Source organism: Copadichromis virginalis, linkage group LG8 (assembly GCF_057382275.1).
Source record: "Copadichromis virginalis isolate Kocher_CV1m ecotype Utaka linkage group LG8, C_Virginalis_male_GT1.1, whole genome shotgun sequence".
NCBI lineage: Eukaryota > Metazoa > Chordata > Actinopteri > Cichliformes > Cichlidae > Copadichromis > Copadichromis virginalis.
In genome coordinates this window covers 7,805,281-7,822,660 of record NC_140625.1, presented here as the reverse complement: position 1 = coordinate 7,822,660, position 17,380 = coordinate 7,805,281, and the positions used below count along the sequence as shown (strand labels likewise).

The 17,380-nt window shown below is 40.9% G+C and overlaps 1 protein-coding gene across 1 annotated transcript in view; it reads right to left on the bottom strand.

Annotated features, from left to right (window-relative positions):
* Positions 1 to 5,144, bottom strand: part of rab26 (RAB26, member RAS oncogene family) — a 112,850-nt gene extending 107,706 nt beyond the window's left edge. Inside the window, exons 1-2 of the mRNA XM_085465558.1 lie at positions 4,642 to 5,144; positions 1,163 to 1,273 (exon numbers count right to left, since the gene is read on the bottom strand). Of these exons, the coding sequence (XP_085321684.1) occupies positions 1,163 to 1,273; positions 4,642 to 4,818 (288 nt within the window). The 5' untranslated portion in view covers positions 4,819 to 5,144. The remainder of the gene's footprint in view (positions 1 to 1,162; positions 1,274 to 4,641) is intronic.
* Between the last annotated feature and the right edge of the window lie 12,236 nt (positions 5,145 to 17,380).

Genomic DNA, 17,380 nt, shown 5'->3' with positions numbered 1-17,380 from the left:
CTTTATTAAATATTTAAATATTTATATTTGATAAAGATTTAATAAAGACTTTAACACCAAGTGTAAACTTGGTGTTAAAGCTGTCAAAATATTATTTGCCAGATATTGAAAACTTTAATAAAGGTGTTATTAATTAACATTATGAGGAAATGTAGCCTTTCTCATTGTTATCATGCTTTGTGTAAGCCTCCCTCTTTATTAATATTCAATGTAAAATCTCAGTAGTGCTTGTATAAAGGAAAAATCTAGTAAACATAGGTCTAAGAATCTCCATTCTATGGATCATGATAAACTCTAGCTCACCACATCTGTGTTATGATATTTTATTTATAAATATATTATTTAGGAATGTCACAATACCACACAAAAAAACCCTCAAAAAACCCAATATGCTACACAGCTACACACAACTTTAGGAGGTCCTGTTATGAGCAATTGCTATGCTAGCCTGGCTTTTGTGGTGGTTGTGGGCAGAACATTCATTTCAGGATTTTTAAGACATTTCTGTAGTATCCCCGACACCTACACCGTTTACAGTACCCTGAATTTTCAACATTTTCACATTGACTTGATTTTAAATATTTATCTGTTCAAACAAACTAAAATTACAACGTAGACCTGCTGTTTCTCCTCGCATTATAATACACTGTTGTCACTTGGCTGCAAATAGATTGCTAGCTGCTAGGCTATTTGCCTTTGGCTACACTAGCTATTTCCCAAATTTTGGCACTTAAGATGATTCATGTTAAAGATATTTAACATGAATCATCATATCATATTTTATACTTCTGATACAGCTGTAAACCTTTACCGTACATGTGTTAGTGCAAAACAATTCCACTAATATGTTTCCTGTTTCGACTGCTGATCGACTTTTTGGAGGCAGCGAACATCTCTAGCATTTCAAAAATGTCCCAAAGATTCGGAACCATATGTCCTCCATAAAAAAAATCTCTGGCACAACTCACACTGCAAACAGCTACAATTCTCAGAGACAGACTAAGTTTGAAAATTGGTGGGAAGAGATTTCCTTCGGATGGAAGCATCAGCCACAGCTGGATAGAATTTAAAATTTCTCAGTAACTTGACAAAGCGTACATTTGGCTGAAGAAGCAATGACGTCAACAGGCAGACACAATGTAGCCTATATGCTAATGCTTACCCTGAAATCAATGCCCACGGTGGAGATGAAGCTCCCAGCCAAAAAGGCTCCATCTTTGAAGCGAACCAGCAGACAAGTCTTTCCCACGCCTGAGTCCCCCACGAGCATCACCTGAGACAGAAGGTGACAATGTATTGGTTCATAAAATTTTAAATCTTGCGCGCGTGTGTGTGAAGATGTTTAAGGTATATAAAAAAATACATAAACAAATACACTACACTGGGAAAAAGCAGCATGTACAGACCAATGGACATAAAACTGCTTATTTTATTATGTTTTACATATCACATTATATATAAATATATATACATTTTTTCTCTAATTCAGTGGTCTACTCTGATATTGGTGTTCATTTAAGTTTGATTTGTCGTGTTCAGAGGTGACATTTGGTACACTGAACTGTTACAAGTGGGAGTACCACATAAAGTCAAAGTGGAGCTGTGATTTTGGTCAGTCTACCATGGGAACAGTTGCTAATCAGGGTGCATTATTAATACCAGCTGCCACCCACATAATGAGAATTTAGATTTGCATATGCCCAATGTAGAATATCATTAGTCTTTTTCATCTCCATTTCATACTTTCAATTATGTATGTTCTGTGTCAATGCTGTGTCATTATTGATTATTCCTCAGCCAAGTCAAGAGCCAAGACAGAGGTACAGAGAGATTTACTTCAAACAGTCAAGATATGATTGTACTACAGACTAATTCAAGGGGTTTAACAACAAGTATAGCATCAAGATACATATTTATGAATCATTGCAGTTTGTCTTTTTTTGTCTTTCTGTTAGCTAAAGTATGTAAAAACCACCAAGTCAAATTTTGCGATGGAGATCTAGAGCTTTGACAAAAGTAAAAAACATTAAATGTTTGTGAGTATCCAGATCTGGCTCTTCCAGATTGTCACACGTAGTACTTGCTTCCAAGACTCCAGACGTTCTTGTGATTTGCAAAATAGGTTTTTAGTAATAGTTCTCTAGTTTTCTGATGGCTTTTCAAGCTTTTCTTTAAACATTTGCTGTTTTTTCACTCACCTTCACTCCAGTCTTATACCATATGATTAATATTTTTTTAAGTTAAGCCACTTGACATATACCTATGAATCATTCATGCATAAAAAGGTACCTAACTCAAGGGATGAACCAGTGTTATGTGTACACATAACAGACATAATTAAGCAAAGAACCAATTGTCAAAAAAAACACATAATTGATTTCAATGTCTTTAGCTGAATCCATAGAAAATGTTAAAGATAACACAGATTGACAGATATCAAATAGTATTTTAGCACCAACAAGAGGATTGCCAAAGAACTGAAAGTGTATCTTAGTATATCTTGGCTGAATGGGTGGAGGACAAAAGAAGAACCAAAACACCTAAAACCCTACAGTAGCTGAACAGTATCTGGGAAACAGGAAGAAAAGGCTGGGTTATGTGAAATTACACACAAAATTGGACTGAAAATCGGTTACAGTAAGTCTTATAGAGAGATGGAAGGATCTCCTCTGACCATCCCCATGCATTCTGAGGACAGTTTGACAAAATAAGTCATCAAAGTGCATGGAGGAGGTCAGAGGAGAGGTAAAAAAGTGAGTACAGCCACTAAAACATGATGGAGGCTCAGCCAGTGGTGTTGGAAATCTTGTCAAAACTGATGGAATTACAAATGCAGATAAAAGTACTGTCTGATACTGATCCACCATGCAAGACCTACTAATTGGAAAATGCTTCATTTTTCAGCATAGCAGTAATGCCAAGTACACTGTCAATACACTAAAAGTAGAAAAACACAATGGAACACTAACAGTCATGGAAATATTGACTTTCAGGCTTACATTTATTTACATTTATTTATTTAAGTGTTAAGTTTGCACATTTTAATAAACTACTGCACCTATTTCCCATTTTCCTACCAAAATATAAACAAATGACGAGTGGCTCAAGACTTTTGCACAACCGTGTATTTAGAATTGCATATAGTATAGTAAAACAGAAAAGATATTTAGATTTTTAAATGATGAAAAAATGTCTTTCATTTATAATCTATAACTCAAAAATATTCTTTTAGACACATAAAGTGGGCTACACACACACACACACACACACACACAGCGTAGATGTAGCTTGCGAAAAGGGAAGAAGGAAGGGATGCAAAAGCTGCATTTTTTTAACAGCCAGCAGTGGGCGACACCCTGCAAAAAAACATCTGGGTGCACGGAAGTGTGTATGGCAAAAGAGTTTCCTGACGTCAGTAAAGAGTTTCCTGATAAGCTTATAAGCTCATCTGCTTGTTTCTACTTATAACAAGTGAAACTTAATGTTAGTTTTGTCAATTTGTGTGCCCATAAGTGTTCATGAACGACATTAAAGCAAAGTATGCCGTATCATGTGACTGACAATCACCTCCTATGAGCACCAGTCAATCACATCCACCTTTTCACTCCTCACATCTGGTTTCAAAACACCAAGATGGTGTTTTTTGTTTTTGTTTTTTTGGGGGGGGGGGGTTACATTTTTTGTACGGGAAACTAAAACAGTCCTTCATCCCTGATGGCATCTGCCTCCTGACACAGCTATCAGGACATATCAAACCTGAGCTTTACCATGAGATGGCAGTAGCACTTATTCTGTCAGCTCCACTCCTGTTAAACAAAAAGCGCCGCTGCTCTCCTCCACTGCAGTTAATTTATCTCATTAATAATAGAAACCTCTCTCCATCATCATCAGCTCTTCCATGTTATTGCACCGGACAACATGTGTGCAGCAACACTTAATGTTTCTAAAGTTCAGCGCTTGAAAGGAGACACCGGATGCACTAAGCAGCATTTCATGCATGTGCGAGCAGTTTGGAAGGTAAACATGAGGAAATCTCAAGCACAGGAGGAAAAACTGTCAAAAACACGACACTGAAAACAACATTTGTTTTCTTGCATAAACACACAGCACACAGTTTTTGCATATGTTACGTATGTTTTTCTGCTTTAAAGCACCTTGAGTGGCTTAAGAAGCCTGTTGAAACATAGATGACAAGGTGTATGATGTATATAGAGCTACTATCCAGCAGTCAAACGAGATGAGATGATAACTCAGAGAAACTAAACTAAAAGAAAATTCTGAAATAAAAATGAACACAATAGGAAATTATATTTCTTGGCCGAAACTAACTTCCATACACAGCCATGCCTGAAAACTACAAAAGTAGAAACAAAGTAGAAAGCCCACTATTTTAAGAAAAAACCTGCTTTTCAGGGCAAATGAATCATCTTTAATCATCTTTAGATTCATGTCTGCAGACATTCACTGTGATTTGTCTGTAGAGTCATGCATTCTACTGGACACAAGCACACTTTTAACTAAGAACATAAGACACTTTTTTCCTTTAAAGAGGGACTTTTTAAAATTGGCTGATGCTAATTCGCTTCACTTCTCAGGTAAAGTCTCTATAAGACGAATACCCCACGCTAAGCTTGTGCTCACCTTGAAGGCGATGTCATAAAACTCTCCGCTGTTGCTGATGGATGGTCTGCTGGGATAGACCAGCCCGGAGGACGGAGCAGCAGCTGCGGTCAAACCTTTCCCCGTCCTCCCGCTGCTCGGAGATGCCTTGGGGCTCTTGGAGCTGCCTTTGCCTTTCGCTGTCTTCTTCCTGGACATGACTCTGACGACCTGCTCCACTTCGAGAAATTAAAAAAGGAAAAACGAGGAGGAGGAGAGTGTGAACTGGACACTTTTCTTTTCTCCTTTTTTGAGTTCTGATCGGGGTGCGTTGAGGTGAGGTAAGTTCACCTGTGCGTCAAAATCATGACTGTGCGTAAAGCCTAAATTGGCAAATGACAACAAAACGGAAAAACTGTCCTTTAAATAGAGGCAGCTGTTGTCTCCGCGGTGCAGCTGGATGACTGTAAATCTGAGGTCTGCTCACAATGTAAACAGCACCCTCTCTCGCTCTCCCTCCCGCCTCTCTCTCCCGTTCTCTCGTAACGTGATGTTGGGAGCGGGAGAAGGCATGGTTCTGTGGAAAATCCACACTAAAACAAAAAATAAAGAGAAAATAAATCCACACACTTTCAAATTATGCAGCACAAAAGCAATCTCGTTAAGCTAGAAAACAGATTTCTTATAGCTGATAATGCGGCACATGAAAGATACTTGATGAATGATTGGTCATTATTTTAAGGAAGGACGAGAGACTGGAATCAGTCTTTTTACGGGGTAATTCTGGAAGCTTTACAGTATTATGCACATCACTTGGCTTCCACATCTTATTTAGGCTGTGGCTCCAAGTTTTTAATGCAAAATCAGACTGCACTAATGTTTTGGGTGTATTTCCTGCCTTAAAGGTCCAGCTTGCTTCTGGCACCGATTCAGACTTTCAGTTAGCTGTTAGTGCTGTGCCATACTGCAAATTTTGGTATGATGCGGGGCGAGTATACCGATACCAATTACCGATATTGATACGTTTAACTTTTAAAGGCAGATGAGAGCAGTGTGTCATGACTTATGAGCTGAATCATCAATTTGCAAATTCCAATGACTACTAACTCACTGTGATTTTCACTTTTCCAATAATTAGTTTACACATCAAAACACATCTTTCAGCTTTTCATGTATTTTGAGCCTGGGTTTATTGGAGACCTGGAATGTAAATTAGTCTGTCTGGGTTAACTTCTGTTTTTTAAGTGTGCTACAGGCTATAAAGAAAATAGACAGTCAACACAAAACGGTTCTGACATTTTCCATAGTTTGAGGTATATATATTAATTTGCCAAGAATGAAAAAAAAAAAAATCAACGCAATTCAGTGGGCTACTTGCTCAACTTAGAGGATAAGTATCGATCCTATTCTGGTTTTATCAATCCGATACCAACACCACCGTTGGTATCGATGCTATCAATATTTGGATCAAACCTCCTCTACTTGCTGTTCTGTGCAGACACTTTCAGATTCATGGCTTCGTATCTCCTGTGTCCAATACTACTGAGGCAGCTCCTCTTGGGTATAGTGCACAAGTCCAACAGCTGTTAAGCAGGCATATATGTGGGACTTCAGGTTGCCTGTGTTGTAAACAGTGTTGGTCAAGTTACTTGAAAAAAGTAATCAGTAACTAATTACTGATTACTTCCCCAAAAAAGTAATCCCATTAATTTACTGATTACTTATTTTCAAAAGCAATTAATTACTTAGTTACTTAGTTACTTTTTAAAAACACGATTTACAACCTGAAGAGGTGATAAAGCGATAGATCTTTCAGCCCAATTCTACTTTTTCTACATAATCCATCATACAAAATGTAATCAAATGGAAAAGTCTCTTTTTAAAACTTGTTTTATTAGTTTTAATCTTTTAACTTTATGCATCAAGCAAAAATTTAATTATATGCAACATTCTCTGACTGGAAGAAATTTGTTTAATATTTAAACCTATTTTCTGCACATTCCAGCACATAAAATATTTTTTTTTTGTGTCTTTACACTCACTCTTTCAAATAGATGCAAGTAAAACACAGCAGAAAATAAATAAAGTCAAAGACTCAGCGGTCCTTTTGCTCTATTTTCACCTGTAAAGCAGGAGTAGGGCAGGCGGAGGTTTACCCTGGTGCAGGTGTGCCGCAGCGGTCAGTTGAAGAATCCGCGAGTTTCTCTGTGAGTTTCCCATTATGTCGTTGGGCACTCGGTGCTTGCTTGGAAGTTTAGGGGGGGTTTTTTCGCTGTAAAAAGAAGTTTTCTTCCCACGCACAACGGACGCTAATGTTTTTGTCACTTTTTATGGAATCAAACTCAAAGTAAGGTCAGTGCTTCCACGCTTTAAACGCTGCACACTCATACTCTCTCCCGCACTGATATATGATCTATTGTTGATCTGCACACAGCTGTTGTCATTAACGGCGCACTCGCTTACGTCATTGTCACGAGACATTCTCTCAAAAAAATCACGGTTTTAGTAACGCAGTAACGCAGCGTTCCTACGGGAAAGTAACGGTAATCTAATTACCGTTTTTGCAATAGTTACTTTACTCGTTACTTGAAAAAAGTAATCGGATTACAGTAACGCGTTATCTCTGGTTGTAAAACAATTAGCTTGTTCTTTCACTGATGGACGTTTGGGATTTAGAGTGGCATTACAGCAGGAAAAAATGAAATGGTTATGCTAAACCCCATTAGCCAAATGAGTCATCAGTTTTTTGGGATGGTCAATATTTAACTAGAGCTTGGCACGGCCACACACATTTTTTATCTCAGGTGCCAAGCAGCAAAAAGGTGAATTGTTGACAAAACCATGCAGTCTAGGAGAGAGAAAAAAAGGTGTGTTAGACATATTAAAATTAAGCAACAGTTTCCAAACACAAATAGCCCTGTGGGTCCTTGGGCAATGGTTTTTCATGGGCCCATAAGTAGTCTTATACATGCATACAATACAATACACAAAACAGTATAGAAAAGTCCAGTGTCCCAAACTGTCACTATGAATGTAAATGTGCTACATCTGGGGAGTCCAAACCTTCATCCTAACGCAGAAATCTTAAACTCCTTTGCATCGCAGGTCACATACACCCCATTTTTATCTTATGTCTGCACTAGAGGGAGGCGGATTGATCCAAACATTGATGTTGGTATTGGTATTAGACTGATACTTTGTTTCTATCCCCTAAGTTCAGTATGTAGCCAACTGAATTGTGATTTCCCCGAAATATTCTGCCTTAAAAGTATCAGAATTTGTACTGGTGTCTGAAACACTGGCCCTTTATTTACTTGGCATTGGAGCATAACAAAATTTACAGTATTGCACAGCACTAAACTGCACATTTAATCTCTGAATCATTTTAATATAAGATAAAGAAGCACAATTTCAACCATATGTTTCAGTTTTTCTACATGATAAAGAAATGCTGCTGTAGTAAATTAAAGGAATCTGTGAGCATGACTCTTTCGGATTAAATTGTAAGGAGTAAATGTGTAAAATTACAGAAATCTATAACCTAATTATTTTCGTGTATATGAATGGTCATAGGGGAGGTCTTTGTCAGTAGGGAAAAGCTTTAAAACTTAAGAAAATACAGTTAAATGTCCCAAATTTCTTTGAAATCAAACACTTCTGGTTGAAGCCACGTTTCTTAGGAAAACGCACAGGCTAACAGACTCATCAAGGACTGGGACATAATCTTGCTCCACATCTTGCAGAAGACTTACAATTAGAGTGCTGTCGACATGCATCTCGATCTAGGGTTGTTCTAATACTTATTAGTATTAGACCCAGATAGAAGTGGTAAAAAAAACACACAGCCCTGAGGGGATCCAATTGAGGATGACTGGACAGGGTTCCAATAGCCTAGACCCACAGGATCTGGTTGTTAAGAGGCCAGTGAGCCAACACTGTGCTAAAATCTATATTCAAATTAAATTAAAGGCTGTGTGCAAGAAGATGTGGCTGAATACAATTAAAACCAAGGGCGAAGTCAATAACAAGTAGATCTATGGTTCTTACATCTCTTATAGTGTCTCAGTACAGGATTTAAGAGTGCAGTCATGTCGTCCTCTACAAACTGCAAGGCAGGAATGTCGAACTTACATCATGGGCCACATGCCGCCCACTTTAGACGTTACACATTCAATCCTATTTGATATAAGAAAAAGACGTGCAACTTCAACGGTGCGTCTCAGTTTTTACTCATGACAAAGAAATACTGCTCTAGCAAATTCGAAAAATCTGTCAACACAAATAAATAAATGTATAAAATTACAGAAAAGGTTCCGGCAGCTCACCGCCCAGGCTAATTCACAAAAAAACATCCCATTCTTTCGCCCCGCTGTGTACTTATTGTAAAAAAAATAAAACAAAAAAAAATAAACAAACCTGAAATATCTAGACTTTTTTTCTTCTTTAGTTGTTATTGTTTATCTTTTATTTAATTATTTTTATATTTCAAAACCAGTGGGCCAGATTTCAGTCTTTGCCAGACTGATTCTGGCCCCCGGGCCTTATTTTTGACACCCCTACATGTCACTTACTGTGTTTTCCAAGATACAAAGTGCTCTTCAACTGCAATGATTCAAAAGCTAATTGGCAGCACTTCTTGTGTTATATATAAATTATTAATTGCTTGATTCTTGAAGTAAAAATGTGAAAAATGCACTGATACCATTCTCCATCCGTTCTCGTGTGAAAATATCAGCATGTTAACCTGGTTTCAAGTAAAAGTAGCCATAATCTCAGTTGGCACCATAATATTGGCAGAAGCAGAAAAATTGGTAATTTTTTATCAATGGATGTTGAGGACCTGTTGTTTTTGAACAAATAAATCAATGCAAGATGGTGCATGTTTGCCATGTTTGACGTTGATTTCAGAGCCCTCATAGGTTGTGCTGAAGATTTCTTCCTGTTAAAAGTGAGTTCTTCCTGCCCACCGTTGCCATGTTCTCGCTAACAGATCATAGTTTTGTTTTTTTCTTCTGCAATATTACCTTAAATGCCTTAAGAAAACGGTTGTGAACTGGAACTAAATAACTATTACGTTAAACTTAGTATTTGGTTATCAATTTTTACACTCTATATTTTTGAGGAGGAACTCTCAATGCAATGCCAGTTCACACTTAGCATTCTGGGTTGTCTTATTTAAGACAAAAAAGGAATCTTATCTTTTCTTTTTTCATTGATTTTGGTCCTTTTTCCTTGAGCAGTGGATCATTAATGTTATCAATAAGAAAGAAGAAATAAGCTGAATTTCAAGAACTTGGTGGAGCCATGGAGCATAAGCAATGGCACAACCCCGTAACGTTTCACTGTAGATTCACTGACATTCATTAAAATTGCAATACAGGGTGCTGGCCTTGCTGGAGGATGTGCCGTCTAGTTCAACATATGATTTTGCAGCTGTGCACTCAGATTTGACCCAACCAATTATTGCTGTCTGCTTATATGTTGTGTGTGTGTGTGTGTGTGTGTGTGTGTGTGTGTAGGACAAAATCCCTGCCCTGCTCCCAGGAAGAGCTGAAGTGAAGACAATACAGTAGCTACCGTGTTACAGAAAAAGACCACATGAGTCACTCCTTTATATTCAGGAGCTCCCTCCCTCATTGCAAGTAAACAGTCATTTTCCTACGTCTACTGTGACGACACACACCCTAAAAAGCATTTTATGTAAGGGTTAACAAAGGATGATGAGCTGCACTGGTGACTCATTTGCTGGGTTGCATACTGTATTTGATCGGTTTTGTTCATGGAAGACTTGCTGAGCATACTTTTCCAGTGCAGCCTAATTCAGCTACAAGCCTTCACACTGACAGCTTTCCAACAACTCTAAGCAATCACTGATGCATCTGCTGTGGGATTCATTCACTTCCTCTAGCCTGATTTTACCAGCAGGGAATTGAACTTGCAGCCCACACCCATTTTGGTCATATCTACTCTTTGAGTGCTGCTGCCACCTCCGCTTTAATATTATATCAGAGGACAACTGGGAATGTGCCAAACTGGAGCTGTGGAGAGTTATCAGACGCACCACCCTGCCGTGTTTTACACAATCAGGATGCACAGTGGATGTCTGTGTGATCCAGTGACCGATCTGTAAGTTAACAATCAAAGGCACATAAAACTGTAGGAAAGGCAGCGGAAGTGATTGTAGAGGGAGGTTGGAAACAAACGGAATGCGGATGCGTTTGATGAGCAGGCTATTAAAAGTATCCACGCTGTGTGAGCGTGGCATTGTCAGATCCGGTGAGTGAACCAACACAGACACACCCATCCACCACACACACTGATTTAAAGAGCTTGTTGAGTTGCTTAAAGGTGCTTAAAAGTATTGTGTGGGAAAATCTCACTACTAGATGTCAGTAGATTACAGTCAGCTCAATTCTGTTTTCTTACACGGCCTCAGAAACATTGATTTTATATACCTGACAATGTCCATGGCTGGTCAGTGTGTTTCTACTTTGTGTTATATGTTAATTAAATGTTTTGCATTATTTTATGTTTCTACACCCAAGTCATCCTAACATTCTGGCCATCTGTAGTGAGTGTCAGTCTGCTGTTTACCTCAGCTTTGAATATGGAAGTTAATCATGTCTATTTACTCCGGAGGAGGCTGTAAAACACTGTGAAAAGAGTCCAGTGCGAGTTGGTTATTTAGTGAAGCTTGATGACAGCGTTACTGAGGTGTATTGTTGATAATAGCTTTCCTGTCAGTCAGGTAACTGCTAACAGTTGGCTAACTTTCTCGACTTGGGCACTTATCAAATAAACTTTTCTACAATGTGAGAATGTAATCAAACTGTTTATCACATTCAAGCCATTAGCTGCTATAATGCTAGTTGTTGTTGTTAAGCTGGCTCATTGTCAGCTGCCCTGAGGCGCGGGGTGAGGGGTGAGGGGGAATCACATGTCAAATCTATGGACAGTAAGTCATTATGATAATATGGGAATAAATAAGCATGTTTATGCATGTTTTATGCAAGTACTTGATCTCTGACTTCAGGTCACGAGATAAGAGGTGAGGAGGAAGTTGATGAGGTGGAAAAGAGGGAGGAGAGATGATGAAAATATAAATATTCAAATGTCATATATAGTTTTAAAAAGCTATTTCTGATCTTTAGATTGAAGGCAACTTCTCATGTGTGCTCTGTATATTGCTGGTCTCCAGCCACATACATAAAAGGCAGAATGGGAAGGTCAATTTCGGTCCTTGTATTCAAGATGGGTGAGCAACATGGCGGTATCCACAAACTGGCACCTGCTTTAATGAGAATGCATTAATTTCAAGGAAAGCATAATTACACACTAATTGATGTACATCAATTAGTTCAATGTTCTTTTTTTCTATTAGATAAACTTAAAAAATGACTGACTGACTGTCATGTCAGTGCATTTTGGAGCCTTTTGGACCTGAAGAGTTTGCTATTTGAGAAAGAAACGCCATAGATGTATTAAGCATGTAATTATGATATTTATAAACATAACTTAACTAAACACTGTGAACTAAATGAAGAAATGTTTAAAATGGTTAAAAGGGAACATGGCTGAACACAGTCAGCTAGGCTATGTCAACATGTGCTGAGACTTGTAGCTAGCTACCAACCCCCACCCCTGCCCTACTGTTTAGTTGTTTTTTTGTTTGTTTCCCCCCCCATATAGTATAAAAGAGGCTTTTACAAAAAATTTAAAACCAAAACAATATGTCAATGGTCAATGGTAACTTTATTGTCCCTGATGGGAAATTGATTCGCAGTCTTATTATAAGAACACAACATGCAGCCACATTCATTCTGCATTAACCAGATGGCTGCTCCTCTGTTATGAACGACTTCATTACATTAAATAAAAGGAAACACTGTTTAGTCGCGCACCTTTTTTTATATCCAGCTTTTATTATTTAATGATGAAAATAATGAAAAATATGGGTCTACACAGGATACACAGTAGTCATAGTCAGTTCTCCAGGGAATGGTGCACCCTCCATCATCAGGAAGGGAAGCTATTATTTATCCATGAAGCAAGCAAGGTGGAAATTACTTTGTCAGCCACAGTGTATGTGTTCATTTTTCAAAAAAATACACATCCACTTTGTCATGTACACCAAAACAAATCATTATTCCTGCTCTCTTTCTAAAAATTTTAAACAGATGATTTGTGGTACTTTACACAGCTGTTGGAGGGAAACATTGATGTTTATATTTAAACATCAGTACAGATACTGAAAAGGTAGCATAAAAGCAACTCTGAATATATCTGTCATGTGAGGAGAATACAACGCCAAAGAATGTGTGTAAAATCGCAGACACCCGGCAGTCTTTGATGAATCTGGAAACTTGTCATTAACAGATAAAAGGATTGCCGTACCAACAAAAGGTCCTGAATAGCAGCGTAGCGCTCACACACACACGTCACACACGTCACTCACACGTCTCTCACACGTCTCTCACACACACACACACACACACACACACACACACACACACACACACACACACGGTAGATTGATTCCCTTTGAGAAAAGATATTTGTGAAGCAGTGAATCTGGAAGAATGAAGCACAAAGACCTAATTACGCTGATAACATGGTGAACATCACCATCTAGAGGCCATTTATGTTACTACAGGTTATTTTCATTTGCATAGAAACATGTTTTCCCCACCTTCATCTCACATCTCTGATATCTACTCGTGTTATTAAGTAAATGCAATTACCTTGTATATAATTATAAGTCAAGCAGCCCTAAGAAATCGTGACTGTAACATAAAGACGTAACTCAGACCTTGGCGGATGCTGAACGCTCAGGCTGACAAATTAATGACCCACTAACAGAGGCCAAAGCGGTTTCATTGCGGAATGGAGGAAAGATTTATTGGTTCAAATCCAGCTTGTTTTGTCCAATATTTTACCGTCAAGACTTTCAGAACTCTCCATATTTCACTGCAACCATAAACACGCTCCTCTGAAGTTTGTAAAGCGTATTTTCGATGGAGAATTAATCACATCGGTCACATCGTTTCACAAAACTCTGTGAGGCCTCCGGATAATAAATGTGTTTCAGAGCTGAAGAATAATCAATAACCAACAGTTGTAGATCCAACCAGGAGCGGTCTTCATTTCAGAGCCAAAACAGGAAAAAAAAAAAAGAAGGAAAAATCATCACTCAACAAGATATTAGGCATCACAATCTAAAAGTCCAAGTATGGTATTCAAGAAAATCCTGCGGTGATAAGGTACAGGGCTTCTACATAGCAACGAACAAATCATTGACAAAATGATCAATGAAACTTTATCATTCTTAGTTGTTGCCTGGTTGTCAGCAGTAGTTTTATACCTACTTTTGCAAAAAAAAAAAAAAAATTGTGATATTTAACTGAGCGTAGCGGCAGTCCAGAAAATCAGACTCCTCCATTACTGGCAGATTATCTGATATTCCCAGTAAAAGTGTGAAAAGACAACCATTAAGGGACTTGAAACCTCAACCTTCTGACCGACAGTCAGGCCTCACGGTGAGACTGAATTGCTTTATTGGTAAATGCACCAATGGATGAACTGGAGAACAACTAAGGGGTATTATCTCGCCCAATGACACCTGGAGATGGCACAGCTAGGGATCAAACCACCAACCTTCTGATCTGTAGATGCCCTGCGCCGACGCTTTGCTATGGCTACCCCGTTTAAGCCGCTTTAACCTGCCCACATTTTCTGCAAGCTACTTTGCAAACCACAAACTTTTTTTAACAATATCGTCTGACTTAATGTCATGTCTGTCATTTATTTTTGTTTTATTGTCGTTTATTTCTGGTTTTAGGCCATAAAATGACTTAATTTTAAGCACAAACATCCTTGTAAATACAAGTTTAGTGACACAATAATTCATTAGGTAATGCCATAGATCTGTGCATCAACTTTACTGCCAAAGGACATTTGCGTGTAAAAGTTTTTTTTTTGTTTTTTTTTTTTTTGTGTCCCGTTTGGATCTTTAGCCATCGGAATTGTTGTCTTAAGGCCAAGAAAGATGCCAAGTGGATTTATTTTACCAAGTGGATCATCATGGCCTTGCCATATTGGTCCATTTGATTGACCTTTATTATAATTATGAATTTATTTTATTTTCAGTTGCTACAAACGGGACAGACATGACTGGGGGATAGGACAGGGAGAAATAATGAAAGAAAGAGAGGGAGAGAAAGAAAACCAAAAGGGAGAAGAGACGGTGAGAAGGGGGGGAAGAAAGAAAAAACAAACAAACAAACAAAAAAAACCAAAAAAAAAAAAACACCTGGGTCACCTGTATGGAGAAAAAAAACAGAAGAGAAAGCAAACAACAAAGAGCAACATAATAAAAAAAACCGGCACCATCACAATAAACTAGCTAACAGTAGATACTAAATAATAAACGATGTTGTGCAGCACGCAAGATAGACAGCGCACAGTGTGCTTTGAGGCAGCAGCCAAGAAAGCTGTAGTCCGCGTCTGTGAACACCCATGTGTACACCGGTGTGCATACCTGTGTGGATCAGCGCGCTTGTATTCCAAAGGTTTCTCCATGTAATGATCTGCTAGAGGGTGTGGGGGGGCCATAGCCCCGTCCTCCAGGGCATGAAGCAGGTATGGAGGAGATCAAAACTCCAGACATCCAGAGGCCCCCAGAACACAAGAGACCAAGGAAGACCAACAGAGGGGCAGCCGCGCCACTGTTCCAGTAAGAGCTGAGGAGAGTCCCAGATGAGGGCTCACTCAGCAGCCGCGGAGCAGAAGCCAGGGGGAGTTGCAGTGACGCGCCCGTGAGCTCCGCCAGCAGCCAGCTGTGCCCGAGTGACCGAGCCCCAGGCCGAGAGGCCGGGGGCACCCCACCTCCGAAGTGGCCCGAGCGAGCCCCAGGCTCCAGGCCCCGATAAGCAGCCGCCAAGGAGTGAGCCGGTGTGTACCTGGACGCCCATCCCCAGACACAAAGAACCACCAACACCACCGGCAGGGGAAGTGGTGGTAGGGGGAGATAGGCCTCCAAACCTTGGAGGGCCTGAGATGTCCCCAGAGAGGTGGCGTCTGACACCCAACCTGACATATAGACACAGACATACAGGCACACACAGACACAAACATCCATTCCCACCCTCATGCTCTCATATGCACTTACTCCACACTCAACCAACGTGGAGACAGACATAAAGAGACGCTGTACACACAATCACACTCCCCAAGCGTACTCTACGAACCGGGTCTAGGTACCCTTGCCCCTGGAGGGGGGAACTGCACCCAGACCCAGGTGGTGTTACCCTTTTCCCTGCGGTGGGGAGAGGCAGACCGCCCCGACTCCGCAGCAGCAGGGAGGCCCCACACTCCAGACCGCAGTCGGACGGCCAACTCCTTCTCCTAGCCCTCCCGCTCCAGCAGGCCGCAGAGAACGGGGGTGAGAGAAGACTCCAAACCTCCCTCCACCCGCTCATTGTAGTGTTGATGCATGTGTGTTCTAAGGTGCAATTAAAACCCAGGAGGGCTTGGAGCTACCTGCCAGAGAGCAGCAGGTAAGCGCATGGTCCCTCCTGCTAGCCCTCAATGTCTACGTGTATTTAACATTGAGAGGTGGGCAACGACGCCAGGGGTGAAGTGTACACCCTGATGGTAATTTGGACTCCGTGTATCGTGCCCACCCCCAAGATCCTATATGTATGTGTAATGAGAGTGTGAGTAATGTGAATGTCTAAGTTGTGGGATAAAATTGAGGCAGAGGCAGCCAGAAGGGGACAGAGGGGGGGGTAGCCTCCTCTGCACCCTGGTGACATACCCCTACTCCAAGGCCCTGCATGTGTGGGTGGTTGTGGTGGAGCGGGAAGAGGGAGGCAGCTGGAGATGGGGAGGGAAGGAAGGGAGGGGCAGGTGACCCCTCCCTGGGGCCAGCTCCCCCGCTGACCCCAGTAGGCACTCCCATACTCCGCGACCCGCCAGGGAAAGGGGGCCCAGGCCCATCCAGACCGGCCCAGCGCAGCAGCGCCCCCCGGCCCCACAGAGCCCGGGACAGTCCACCCAACCCCACCACAGAGAAAACTGCACCCACCCCACCATCCATTCATCTTCCAGACTACATGAGACAATAGACGCCCAGGCTGAGATCTTCCTCCACCTCTCCTGCATCTCCCCCTCCTGCAGAGAGTTCCTGAGAAGAGGAAAGCTCCTGCAAGGTGTGACAATCTCCCCCACCAGTTGAAGAGCCCCCCAGGCGGCTCGCCGCACCGGCGGCACCCTGCGTCAGGGATGGGCCCCCATGCACCCACCTGCCCACAACCCCGGCAACACACAAACCAGGACCCAAGGCCCCGAGGCCCGGCCAGGGCCCCAGCCCAGAGACGGAGCGCCCCCAGAACCTCACGCCCATCCCGGACCCACCCAGGGGCAGGCAGGCTACCAGGTCAGTAAAAGCGTGTAAAAGTTACTGGTAGCTTTTACATCACAGAATGAAATGACACGGCTGATTTCTTGGATGAGCACACAAGCTGTTTTACACCTGCCCAAGTTCAGTTTTAGCTGACACTGTTTTAACTGTAAACAAGCTACCAAAAGCAGACTCACATGATCTGGTGAACTGTACCCAGTGGAAGTATTCTAGCTTATTTCATAGTAACTGCTGTGTACAGATCAGCTGGCTCGAGCAATATAAGTAGTGTGATCGCTAACTGTGAAAGTGATGCTTACTTGCTCCGGGACCCTTCAGCACAGTTTGAATACACAGTGGAGGGGTTGCAGTCATGGTTGG